The sequence below is a fragment of the Cibotium barometz genome, chromosome 62 (assembly GCF_041138505.1).
Source record: "Cibotium barometz isolate CiBa-2024 chromosome 62, ASM4113850v1, whole genome shotgun sequence".
NCBI lineage: Eukaryota > Viridiplantae > Streptophyta > Polypodiopsida > Cyatheales > Cibotiaceae > Cibotium > Cibotium barometz.
In genome coordinates, this window is record NC_141107.1 from 31,105,572 (window position 1) to 31,120,057 (window position 14,486).

The window sequence follows — 14,486 nt, forward strand, 5'->3', positions numbered from 1 at the left end:
TACATCGACATCATTGTGTATTGCATGTGGACAACGGGACCCTTTATGGAAGCCATTGGTCACTTGATTGGATATGCCATGGATGTTTGCTAGTGGTCAAAGCATAAAGGTCACAAGAGCAAGCATATGCTTTTAATGATGATCATTTGGGACACTAGATCATGAGTGGATATTGGGCAATTGCTTTTACATTTTGATTGAGATTTGATCCAAATTGCGGGGAAACTATGGCAAAATTTCTGTGGTTTTTTGCACTCTGCAGTGGGCAAAGAAGTGCAATTCAGTCCCAACTCGCTCAAGATCTCTCAAGGGCCTTTGGAAGTCTTAAAAGGTTGTCTTAAGGCGGTCCTAACTAGCTATCAAGTGGTGGATTCGGACACCATCTCAAGGTACAAAGTGGACAGTTCTGTCAGGCTGAAAACCCTAATTCAGTCAAAAACAGGGCGGACTGAATTGAAGGTGTTTACATAGCTTGAGAACACTACTAAAGAGCTTCCCAATCAGCCAACAAGTTCTCAATTCCATGACCATTTGGATGGTCAACCCCTCATAGTTGACTTTCAGCTAAAAGTCAAAACAAAGAGGTATAGGGGTGTTCGAAGTGTTGATCCAGGGTGATAGGAGTGTTCTTCTCATCGAGACGAACGTGGCAAGCCTTTGATCTTTCAATTCCGACATCGGTAGCACCAAAAACCCTCATTTGGTACCATGGGTGACCGTGAACAAGAAAGAATACCTTTACATGACATGAATGTTCACATAGTGAATGAGAGCATGTCAGGGCACACAAGTGGAAGTGCACAAGTTTCTTTGAAGCACATTACTTTGGATATGCTAAAGGTTACTATCACCGAAGCTATGAAGGATGCACAAAGGGATATTTGCTTCCAAAACAGTGAGATTTTGAGGCAAAACAGTGAGCATATGCGGCAAAGCAATGTTCTTATGGAGCAAATGTCCAATGCTATGAATGAGGGCTTCAAGAAGCTTGGTGATGGGATAAAATGAAGTGCAAAGGTGTGTGGAAAAGATTGATACTTCCCTTGATAGGACAAGAGGCGGGTCATAACCACAAAGATCATTTCCAAATCCATCATCTTGTGGGCTTAGTAGGCATGGAGATGTTGAAATTAAGATGGGAACTTCCAATGGGTACACTCAAGGTATGAAGATAGTACTTCAAGAGAACCCAAAAGATATTTCTCATGTTGATTCACCATTATCAAAGCCTTATGGAAATGAAGGAATGCATAGGCAAGATTTGATGGAGTCAAAACAAAAGGAAATAGCCATAATTTCCACTAAAGATAACAAAGATAGGTATGCACGGTTATATGATGAGGTCATATATTCCAAGTTACCAAAGTCCTTGATAAAGGATGAATTTGTGGATCGTATGATTTCCACTTCTATTGGAAGCTTATGGTTCAATCATGGTGAATCATTTGTAGAAGCTTTGCTCTCTTTTGATGGGGAAGGAGTCACTTGTATACAGCTCAAGGAATGGATTCGCAATTGGAATGCCTACTTTTGTGCATTTCCATGCAAATAGAAGACAAAGTGAAGCAAGTGACATGCAAATTTGGAGGCAAAGCTAGACAATGGTGGCTGCAAGTAATGCATGAGTATAAATGGGATTGGGCAAATTTAGCCTATGAAGTGGTACAAAATTTTGTGGCTACTCAAGAGCAATAGAGCTTTAGGGAAAAATGCATGCCATTATTACATGTGGATTCATTGCCTAAGTATGCCGAGGAATATTGGTACCTTTCCTTCTTTGTACCTAACATTGAGGAGAAGGAGATCATACGTGGATTTGTGTAAAAATTAGGCAAGGAGTTCATGCAAGTGGTCCAATGTATCATGGATATTGACAATGACATTGCTCTTAATGAGATCATGCTGTTAGTGGAGCTCTTCTACAAGCCTACCCCGTCTATATATGGGCTTTCTACTAGGAGTTCACTTCAGTCCACATCTCTTATTGGAAGCCATTGCTATGGGGACACTCCAAGTGATGATGGAGATGCTAATGATTTGTGTCAAGTGGCTTCAATGCATGTATGGATGGTTGAAAATGAACCAATGGACAGCCATGAAGATACAAGTGTTGATGGGAAAGATGAAGAGCAAATGCATGGATCTCTTCTTGGAGAGAATTATATGGATAAAGATGAATGCAATGAAACTCTTCTTGATGAGAGAGACAACTCTTATGAAGATCTTCATGGTGTTGCATTGCATGAGGGATTTGTGGTTGCCGACCATGAAGATGTGGCATATGATATGGATTCACAAAATGATGGTGTGGATGAAAGTAATAATGTGGTTGATTGTGATCCTTATGATGACATTTATGAGGAAAATGCTTTGGGTAATGATGATGATGATGCTTGGGTTTATGGAAGTGATTCATGGGTGGACTTTGATGGCGGATCATTGGTTGGTGACGACACTTCCAATCATGATGTCTTTTACCCATTTGATCCCAGTATACATGGAAAGATGCTTGATGTGGATTCATTTCCATATGATCCGGGTGGACAGCATGCATTGCCACTTGAAGAAGAGGGATTTCCATATGATCCAGGAGAACAACATGCATTGCCACTTGAAGCGGATGGATTTCCATTTGACCCAGGTGGATACTATGCATTGCTGTATATTTACTGTATGGACAGCCATGGTCATTGGAGTACTTCACCACTCATCAATCAACGCTCAACAAGACTCCGTGGGCTTATGGATATCATAAAGAGCAGTCCATATGTACATCAAATAAGTGGACAGCTCTATGTGGAGTTTTTTTGTACGAGGCACTTTTGGAGTTGCAACAAAGGTACTTCCGCATTCATGAGGAAAGTCAAGAAGATTTCCAACAGCCCATACATTGCTCCATACATGGTTTCAAGGGCGAAACCTTTGGGTGGGGATGGTTTGTAATGAAGGGGACTTGGAATTAGACTCAAAGAGAGCCCATGGGCATAGATATGGCCTGGCAAGTATGGAGGCCCAACATTAATGAGTGTGAAATGGTGGGCAAGTAGATAAGTGAATATTGTAACTATGGTCATAACATACTTTTACCAACGTACTTTTATCAATGATGATACTTCTTAGAGCTTCATGCTTCTTGGCTATGGTGGTACTCCCTTGAGTGCATGTGGTACTCCATCTTGAGTGCAATCTTCTCTTTCTTTTCCCCATCATTACAATCCGCCCACGCTACATGGACACACACCTATCTTTTGGGGTGAGATGTGTGATCGACCAGATCCGCACCTCATCCCACCAGCTGAGAGTGGAGATTGCCAGATATGGGCCCATGGCGGCCACACCAGAGGACAGGATATGCCAGCTCTATCACACAGAGCCCGAGACTAAGGACCATTGCACATGTCGATGCCCTGTATACTATGAGATTGGGGGGAGGTTCCACTACCTCTTCTGAGCTGGGGTTCAGACCACTTTCCAGGATCATGGACTTCCTGGATCAGAGATGCCTTGGACTTTTTCTTCTAGAGCTCCGCAGACACAGGGAGTCCTTAGTGAGATCCACATCAGTTGTACTTACTCGAGGACCAGCACTGAGAGCTCTCACCGACGTCTTCCATACTAGCCCTCCGAGGGCCGATCCACCCACCATACCCGGACCACAGGCTAGTGCATGAGCTCGATCGAGAGGTGTGACACTTGACAGAGCCACTGAGTTGTGCACAGCTCGACGCCCCAGACCCCATGGCCCTGGCCCATGGCCATGCCACCACAGGAGGATCCGGGCCATCATCTCCCATCATCATAGGACCTTCTCATGCCGGCTCAGTTTTACCTCCTTGAGCACCATGTCACAGCGGCCCATGAGGGATGTATTAGGGTGATATGAGAGCTCTCTACTCATGTACCTAGATCTGATTTTATGCTCTAGATTTTTGTTATCTTTCTTTATTACTACCCAGGATGATGTACCTCATGGATATGATGTAACCTTTTGGTCTCATAGGTCATTTTGGCCTTTTGAAGATGTTAATACAACTCTCTCTCTCTTTCTTTTTTTTCGTGAAATGGTGTTTTATATTATATGTAAAAAATGTACATCAGCCACATGGCTCACACAGAACCTATGGCCCCAAAAAAACCCCCACAAAAGATCCTCTAAAGGATCATGACCATGCAAACCTGTACACTAATAAGAAAGCCTCCTAGCCAAATAAGCATCCCAAATAAAAGCATCAAAGATGAGCCAGCCGAGCCGCCGTAGACCATAACGAAATAACATCTGCATCCAGTAGCTGAGCTAAGAGAAGAGAAGAAAACTGCCAAAGCAACAAACCGCGGATACGTAGAATGTGCCCATGTATTCCAGACAAGGAATCAAAGATGAACCCATTCCGTGTAGTCCAAATATGCCAAAGTCCTGTTCATCTAAGGAAATGGAATATCACTAGGTGACTGTCCGAAGTAATGACTTGAGGACAAATCCCAAATATCCACTGATGAGCCGAAACAGTAGACCTCTCTACTGCCTCCCAAACGCGAGAGACAAAAGACCAAATCTGACGGGCCACTGGACAACTCATGAACAGATGCATAACTGTTTCAGTGCATGTCGTGCAGAAGAAGCAAGAGGCCAATGTAATTTTACGACGGCTAAGCTGATCCTGTGTAGGTAACCCTCCCACCAACATCCTCCAAATGAAAACCTTACCTTGGTAAGGAAGTTTAGACTGCCAACCACGCATAAGAGTTTTCTGCCACCATGATTTAGACTTGTGCAATCCCCACACCTTATTGGCCTTGGCTGAACCCCAATCTTTCTCTGATACGAGCTTATGATAGACCTGGTTAGCTGAAAGTGATATCAAGTCACCAGATTTACATAGTGCCCAATCAAGCCAAGGCTGATCTGCACAGATGGCTGAGGCAATGGAGTAACAGGCTCATCTGCATGCATGATGTCAACCCATAGTGGCTGAAATGTCCGAGGAACCCTAAAGTGTTGCCGAATACGACGAAACGAATATGGCCTGTCACGACCAGGTATCACAGCATCTCGGATTCTAACTAGGCCTAACCTGACCATGCAGTTGAGTCGTATGCGTGAAGCATCTCTGTCTGGCCAAACAATGACACGCGACTCCACAAATGTTTCGAACTGCAAAGAGTTCAAAAGTAGTCTTTCATGACCAGGATCCCACTGAACCAATAGAACAACTTCATGCCAAGAAAGGAGAATATGCGATAAAATGTGAGATGAGCGAATACGGACGGGATGAGCCGCATTCCTACACACGTGTCCGTCCATGTGACAATCCCTCCAACTCAATCAAGTCACGAGCCATGAATACCCAAGGCTGCTCCTGCAAACACATATCCTGAAAAAGCGCCCACCTACGCGCCACCATATGCAAGCGGACATCCAGTAAAGCAGCCCCACCCATTCTTTTGGGCGTCGTAATGTGATTCCAAGCTATCCATGTTTGACCCATAATATTTCCTTGCCTCTTCCACAGCATAAACCGAATGGGAGCAACCAAACGGAGAAGAGATTTGTGCGTCCAAGGTAGCAAAGGCAAAAAACAGGAAATCATGCTAAGCATAATAACCTGAGCTACCTTAACCCTCACGTGCATAGGCCACCCTTGAGCTTTCCAATACACAAATTTATCCGAGATCCGAGCAGAAATCCAAGCAAGAAGCGCTTGGGGGTCCACATCCACACCCACCGGATACCCAAGATGACGAACAATGTCTCCTGTATGCACCACACGGCCTTGCCACCCTAATGCCTCAAGATCAAATTCCGTGCATACAATGAGGGCTGATTTTGTTGAATTTATTTTCAGCCCAAAAGCCAATGCAAAATTATTCCAAGCTTCCATTGCTCGATCTACATTGGCTTTTTCGGCCGTGAGAAACATAAAAGTGTCATCCGCAAGGGCTTGAGCAACCAATTGCTTGCCATGAGGGACATGCAAACCAACCACTTCACCATGCGATGCCATAGCATCTAGGCGAGATAACATAGGATGAGTGGCAATGGCAAAGAAAAGAGGGCTAAGAGAACAGCCCTGCCGGAGAGAACGGGTGAGAGAAATACCATCCGAAAGTCCTCCATTGAGCATAATCCGCGTGATAGAGCCAGAGCCAAGTAAATGCACCAAATTAGCCATTTTGGGACCAAAGCCCATGGCTGTCATTAACTGAGAAAGGAAAGACAGCTGACATGATCAAAAGCTTTTTCAAGATCCAGCTGCACCATCACAATCTCTTGCTTCTTTGCCTTGGCATAATTCACTCCAATTTGAACATTAAGAATATTATGCAAAATATTCCTGCCATGCACAAATCCATATTGATATGGATGAATAAGAGTAGGAAGCACCTTTTGCAAAGCGATTGGCAAAAATCTTTGTAAAGATTTTAACATAATACCCATAAGTGAGATCGGGCACCATTGAGCCAAAGAAGTAGGCGACAGGACTTTGGGGAACAAACGAAGTATGCCCAACTTCCAATCGGCGGGCATATATCCCTCATCCCAAACCCTTTGACAAATAAGCGTCAAAGGCTCTGCAAGCTAATCAGCATATTTTCGGAAAAACTCATTTGTCAAACCATCCCAACCAGGACTCTTTCCCATGGGAAGTTTGGAGAGAACAGCTTCCACTTCCCCTTGAGTAACAGGAGCATCAAGCTGAACCGCCACATCAGGGTCAACTTGATATCGTACTTCAGTAAACAATGACTCCCTTGCAGCCACGACAACCGGCGAGACATCCTCTCGAGGGGCAAGCAAATCTTCATAAAACCTGATGCAATGCTGAATAACCTCAGAAGGTTGAGTAACAAGGTTGCCTTGGGCATCCATCAGCCTAACAATATTCTCACGCATATGTTTTTGATGCAACTTATCATAGAAGCGATGAGATTGACAGTTAGCATCCCGCAAAGCATCAAGACGTGCAAGTAGTTTAAAGCGAACATATTGTGACCATTTCAAACACAAGCAGCCAATGATCCGACAAAACCTGTTGCTGATCAACCATCATAGTAAGAACCTCTGGCAAAAAGAGATCTTGATGTAAAATATACATCCTATCCAATCTAGCATAAGTGCCCCGAAACTATTGTGAGGCATAAGTGTAGCCCCTTTCATCTGGATGCAACCAAGACCACATGTCTTGTTTTAGCGACCTTGCTGCAAAAGCTTCCCACGCCATTCTCTCCGGGCCATCCATTACAAAATGAGGCGACGTGGCTTGCTCCCTGGAGACACACATATTAAAGTCTCCCATCACAAAGCCAGGATGAGAGATTGAAAGAGCACACAAGTCATTCCACAACAAACGGCGTGCACAAGCATTATTTGGAGCATACACCCCTAACAACCATAAAGGCGTATCATCCCAAACAATCTGTATCACTAGAAATCTTCCATGAACATCTTGAATCACAAGAGAGGGCTGAAACTGCGAACGAACAGCAAACATAACACCTGACTGCGAAGCAGGATGTCCGCTATAGAAAACATGAAACCCCTTATATACATAGGCTTTGCCAGCCAACTTATGCTGCTTATGTTCAACTGCACACAAAACATCCCAACCATGACAAAAAGTTGTACGCCAAAGCCTGAACTACTTTTGGTGCAAAGAAATACCCTTTACATTCCATTGTACAATTTTCATAAGCCTTCCCAGAACAGGAATCAACAACAATCTGCCAAATCACGAACCTTTTGAAGCATTGCATTTTTAGACATGGTATTTGTGATCTCAGGCTGCCCTCGGAGTTCCCGAGCATGTGCCAAAGGGCAATGACCATCCCATGGCGAGATGACCTCACCCTTCGAACCAAACACAAGAGGCAATTGTTGTTGTGCTTCTTTTGTTAGGCGACTTCTAATAGGATAGCGTTCTACTCTATCCACCCCAAGAGCCCCTGTACCCTGAGAAAGTTGGCCTCCCGGCCTCTCAATCCTGGTCTGTGCTGGGCACCTGAACCCAAAGGGCGACGAGCATATGTATGTAAGGGCCCCTGATGAGTACGCAAAGGCCCCCACCAAACAGCATCTGAGAAATCCCCCCGCGGGGCAACAAATCGTGTCGTTTTACCACGTACTTCCACCCATGGCTGCTCAACCTCATTCTGAACATCCACATGTACATCCATGTGCCAGGCATCATGTAAAGAAGCATCATGTTCATCTTCCACGGGCAACTGCCCATCAACGATATCCTTGGTAGCAACAACTTGTTCTTTCTTAGGACATTCGAAAACAAAGTGGCCCATCTCACCACACTTGAAACAGTGGCCAGCAAATGTATCCCACCTCAATTCATACATTAAAGGTTGCACCCCAGCCATATTGGCACGCAAATGTGTCGGCCTAGGTCTCCCAGTATCCCACAACATGCATAGACAATTTCGGTTTCTAGATGTCATTCGAGGCACCACCAAGACATCACCGATACCTCGCATGAGACCTAGTAAAACACGCCAAAACATTGGTGGAAATTGTTTCACTTCAACCCAAACTGGGCAAGCCTGGCGCAACATATCTTGGTACTCTGCCATAGGCTTCCACGGAACCACATGAACCAACTGCCCATCCAAAAAGAGTGGCACCTGCTCCAAGACTGCCCTACGGGCTTCTGAAGTGCGAAAAAGTATTTCATAAAAGCCTCTCGAACCATCATAAATCTCCTCAAGTGCCTCAGGCGACACCAAGCGGCCCAACCATGCTCTAAGACAAGGCAACAACGGAATACGTCCAGTAAAGAAGAAGATAGCAACACGATCATGAAAATCTACTAGCTATTGTAGCAACAAAGGAGTCTCCATGCATACATCAGCCACACCACCATTATCTACTGCAGCCATTTGCACGCTATTTGCCTTCACATATTCTTGCAGAAGCTCACCAGTGATCTGCAGCAAACGTGCAAACTCCGGAGAAGGTACATGAGAACTTTCCTCTGCATTCTCTCCAACATTCACCGGAGTGTAGCTTGCATCAACATCAAGCCTTTGACGTTTTTGTTGCTCCGAGGCATCTAAAGCATAACCCACATCCTTCTCGATCATCTCCTCAATAAGATCCATGTTAAGGCTATTGGCAGCCATGCCACCAACAGCAGCAACCGAGTCATCCAAATCCATGTACAAAAGCAAAGAAAACTCGTTCTCTCAAACCCTAATTCAGCACCTGAAAACCCTAATTCAGCACTTGCAAACCCTTAACCCTTGCTGCACCCTTGAGAAAACCTGCAAACCTGAATTTTTTTTTTATTTTTTATCTTTAATCTTCGTCCACTGCTGCCTGAAACCCTAGAGCCGGAAACCCTCTTTATAAGATACATACAGCCTTTGTAGTCTTCTCCTCGACTGTCTGCACAAATACCCGAAATCTCTCCCGGTGGCTCCACAGAGCAAATCCGTCCCCACAACGGGCAGTTTCGCTGCCGAGAAGCACCCATCTCTCTCCCTCTCTCTCTCTCTCTCTCTCTCACACACACACACAAGCCCTGAGGTAGAGCAGAAGCAGAAGCTCGACTATGAACAAGAACTGGCGACGACCAGCAAGTGGGAAGGACCAACAGGAGGGCGGAGGCGGCGGGGCAACGGCAGAACTGGGTGCCTCGGCAGGCGGTAGGCCTCTGTAGTAGTGCCGCCTAGACAGTCGAGCGGAGATGGCTGAGCAGCGCGGCAGCGGCGATCTCTCTCAAAGTCTCACACACACACTCCCAACTCTCTCTCTCTCTCTCTCTCTCTCTCTCTCTCTCCACAACAGTTCCTCTACTACATCATTGCCCACCACCCGTACCCACGCTCTACCTTCACGCCCCAGAGGAGTTCTTGGCGAGAGAGCTCGATCCATTCTACGAGCCAGACATCCCCGACCCAGAGCATCAGGACCCTCCACCACACAGAGACGGATTCGTGAGGTTCTCCGCCGACATGACATGCTCCCATCACAGAGGCCTGACATTCACTCCACCATCAGTTCAGTTCTGGCCGAGGCGGGTATCATTATTAGCTAATCACAACATATCTCACTCTACTCAGGATCATCTGTTGATCACATGTACCATCAGATGTTTTCATTTTACTTCTTCTTTCAGTTTTCCAAGTATATCCATTGTACCATTGTATTGCTTTTGGTCTCATAGGCCCTTGGGGTCTTCCGTAGACGTTAATATAACTTTCTCTCTCTCTCTCTCTCTCTCTCTCTCTCTCTCTCTCTCTCTCTCTCTCTCTAACACACACACATGCGTGCACGCACAGAAAAAAAGGCACCTAAAAGCAGGCCTTGCTCTGACAGTCAGAACTCCAGACTGGGGGTTACGAAGCCCACATTGTATGGAGAATAAAGTTTTCAAGGGGCATTTTGACCTGCTTATTCTTAAATCTTAGTTAAAAGGCTACAAAGAGACTTAAAATCTCACTTGAAATGAAGTCCAAGAGACGAAAACAATTCCTCTTCGATCGAAATCAGCTCTTCATGCAACTTGTTGCTGTCTTCAGGCTTGCAGATCACAAACATCTCCAGTTTGCTGAACTGATGTACTCGATAAAGACCCCTGTTAACCCACAAAATCAACCATATAAACTAGCCAATAGTACTGAAAAACACAAGCAACGAGATTCTCACCACCTCCATGAAAACTTATTCACAGCTCTCACTTGTTTCATTCTCAATGCAAAAAAAAAAAAAACACCACGGGAGCACCAATAACCATCAACCTTGTTGCGGAGCCTGCTGCACCCGCTTCTGTTCGAAAGCAATGTGAAAAAGCAACTAGTTTCAAGGGAAGCATATTCTCTGCCAAGATCCGATCCATATACAACCCTCCCATAAGAATCTCTGCTGTGCCTGCAAGGCACAGATCTGTGCCTTCCACTGAGTAAACCTGGGAAACCAAAGACAGCATTATTTTTGCAATTTTCATCTTACGCGCACACAGAGAGACATGGGCAAACCTGTGTGTTTTGCCCTCGAGGCTGAAATCCACACTTTTCAATGACAGAGGAACGAACAAGATCAGGAGTGCTGAAGGGTACAAAGCCTCTGTTTACTAGCTCTGAGAGAGTCCAGTTAATGAGTGCCATCTCTAAAAGCATTCCCTCATTTTTCAGGTAATAGAATTTATTGCCACTAACCTGCACATCAAAAAAGGTAAGAAATCAAAGCAAGCCAAGGCATGTTTCTGTGGCGTCCTATGGAAATAAGTATATTCTTTATTGGGCAACACCTTACATAACCAGAGAATACATACAAACTTAACCTGTCATGTTACGACCCCAACAATCGGAGCGCTGGAAAGCGTGAAACCCATGGCGGCATAGAACGACACATCACCACTTACATAACCAGAGAATACATACGACCCCAACAATCGAAGCGCTGGAAAGTGTCCTACTCTCTTGCATGAGTTCTTAATTGCTTGATGGATGCATTCTTGGATAGGAGTGGTTATGACTCATTATGCCTAGACTCAGGGATGTGTAGCACAAAGGGTTAGCATTTGCTCCTGAGTTTGGGTCCTTACAAATTTGGAGAAGAGTCTTCTGGCTTATAAGCGGTCTCCCCAGCATTCTCGTAGAATTCTTTTAGTGACCATGGAAAACAAGATTCCTATGGCTGCAAATACAGTAGAGGTCATGGATATAAGTTTTTGAAAACGGATCTCATCTTGATGAGGAGCATGATTGAAGGAAAACCAATGAAGGTTCTCTTTGATATGCACTCTAGCCACAAAGTTGAGTTCTCACCTTGTGAAAGAGCTGGCGCAGAAAAGTGGAGCATAAGATAGTGCTTGTGCAAGGTGCATAATTTGACATGTAGCAATTGGACAACCCCCCTCAATTCAGTATAACAAAAGTTGGTTTTTCCTTTTTATTTCACAATATCTACGTGCATATACTACTCTCTTCCCCACAAATCAGCAATATTGATCTCTTGCCTTCTTGCTTCGCTCTTTTAGAGTGCACAATCTTGTTTTATCTTCACTTTTTTTATGTGAGGAGAGCAATGGACTCTACATCAGATGACCATAGAAAGCAGCCAGTTCTGGAGAAACACAGCAGCCCGGAAGTGGAAAGCCCTATGTGCAGCCTCAAGGTAATGCGTCAGCTACAGCAGCGACCATGTCCACGCCTACTCTTGGGCAATAGCATACATAAATCAGATTTCTTAGTCATGAGTACAGATGAAAAATCACTTTCAGCAGCAGCAGCAGCAACACCAACAACTTCAGCCCATTCAGGTTGTTCATCAACGATCGTATCCTCCTTTTCAATGAGGGAGGGGAAGGAGAAGACACCCACGTATGTGTGGCTTGGATTAACAAGTCAGAGGCCCACTTTCATCTTTCTGATTGCTCATTGGCCCAACGATGTATTTGAAGGGCAAGGCATATATGTGGTTCCTAGTAACCGCTTGCTTGCTTGATCTGCCCAAAGACGACCACGAGCTTCTGACTGCACTCAACTGTCACATGGGCCAGTTTTTGGAATCCCTTAAGGCCTAAAACTAATTATAGCCAATAGAGCCTCAAAACCTTTGTAAGGGATTGTAAATTGGTCAAAGGCAGGGCTGTAAACAGCGATAGAAACATTCCAGTATCAAAGCATCCAAGCAGCATGCTAGCCTCAATCCAACCAAGAGTTCAACGACTGTGTATCTCTAGAAATATGATTGGTACATAGAAAAGCTTAAAAAATCTTAATGATAACAAAATTCTCAGACTCCATTAAATAAATCATTTTCAAACTTGATTTACATAGCAATTGCTAAAAAAACAAGGGACATCTCACAAGCGCCCATCAAACCTAACAAAAAATGTTTTCAGCTCCTCAAGGTAAGAACATACCTCTGCTGCAGCTTCAAAATCAATAAGTTCAAGGGCTTCGCCCAGCTCAACATGATTTTTCGTTGGAAATTCGAACACACGCTTGCTTCCTACCTGCCAGCACCTATTCAGCCCATCTTAAAATGGGGAATTAAGTAAAGCCACCAACCCAACACAAATTGAGCATACCACTTTACGTATTGTTGCAGTGTCTTCCGATCCCACTGCTACACTCGGGTGAGTCATGTTGGGTATCCGTTGACCTTCTCTCTGAAGTTGCTCAGACAGCGTTGTGAGTTCGGCTTCAAGTCCAGCTAAAACGTCCTTTAGCCGCTTGCCTGTCAACTTCAACCCACTCCTGGTCCTTAAAGCCGTTTGAAAGCACGAGCACAAATACTTTCACATAAAAGTCCAGAGGAAAGAGCATCTAAAACAAACTCCATCACATACCTTCTTCAACCAGTTCATTTCTCCTTTCCGGTTCTAGTTTGCCTTTCATTAGGTTTGCAACCCGGTTCCGGTCTGCCCGCAGTCTTTCTACTTCCTGCGTAGTGCAACAGCAGCCTGTAAACAATATACTCTCTCTCTCTCTCACACTCTCTCTCTCTCTCTCTCTCTTACAGAAAGACACGCTAAATGCTGGTGTGAGACCCATGGGACCAGCCTTAGTGTTGCAGTATGGAATTGTAATGGAGCTCTGAGGCTTGCTGCAGGTTTGTTTGAGGAGACATTCAAAGGGAGGGATGTTATTTTCTACACAGAGACCCATCAGTGTCAAACAGGTACCTTACCTATGGTTACAGGATATAGATGGGAGTCTGCTTATTGTCCATGCCCACGGTCAGCGGGTGGCACTAGAGGATCGGGAGTTCTGTTCAGGAGTGAACTAGGACAGATTATCCAGGTAGTACGTCACGTTGATGAGGCTCGTTTCATGTGGATTAGAGCCAGGGCAGGGGAGGCTAGAGTTGTATACATTGCCGTAAGTTATTTTGCTCCATCCACCTCTAGGTTTGCCACACAGGGACAGTCCCCCTACTATGCATTTTATGAGGACATTATGGAGTTCTCAGGGTTGGGGGAGGTTTTGTTAGTTGGAGACTTTAATGCAAGGACAGCCAATCGACAGACACTCTTTTTTGATAGCACAGATGACATGTTCAGAGAGATGGAGGTGGAGCATCGTAACATCGAGAGAATCTCACAGGGCATGTACGGAATATGGAGAGTACCTTCTGGCTTTAGGAGGAGCGCATGGCTTGGCTATACTTACTGGTCTTTCCAGGTGGCCTCTTTCAGGAGATTTCACGTGCTATCCTATGCGACATGGTGCCAGCACAGTAGACTATGTACTAGCTCCTCTATCTCTGATTCCTCAGGTACAGCATCTTACAGTCTCGGCCCGCCCTATTGGAGTAGCTGCACATCATGCATACCTCTCTTTCTCCCTGGACTGTCACTACTCCACGCAGCCTATCAGACATCAGAGATCGAGGCATCCTAGATACCACTTCACTAAGGAGACTGCCCATGTCTATACTTCCCAGGTATTTCTTGCTACAGCTGATTTAGACCCGCATGCGCCCATGGAGGAGCTCACTATGCAGATTGCAGTTGCCTTGCACTCATCCA

General features: G+C 45.0%; 1 protein-coding gene across 1 annotated transcript in view; it reads right to left on the reverse strand.

Moving 5' to 3' along the window:
* Window positions 1–14,486, reverse strand: part of SRS (Seryl-tRNA synthetase) — a 59,215-nt gene that overhangs the window by 26,008 nt on the left and 18,721 nt on the right. Inside the window, exons 3-8 of the mRNA XM_086795323.1 lie at window positions 13,305–13,398; window positions 13,044–13,192; window positions 12,876–12,968; window positions 10,984–11,163; window positions 10,747–10,913; window positions 10,449–10,583 (exon numbers count right to left, since the gene is read on the reverse strand). Coding sequence (XP_086651449.1) covers window positions 10,449–10,583; window positions 10,747–10,913; window positions 10,984–11,163; window positions 12,876–12,968; window positions 13,044–13,192; window positions 13,305–13,398 — 818 coding nt within the window. The remainder of the gene's footprint in view (window positions 1–10,448; window positions 10,584–10,746; window positions 10,914–10,983; window positions 11,164–12,875; window positions 12,969–13,043; window positions 13,193–13,304; window positions 13,399–14,486) is intronic.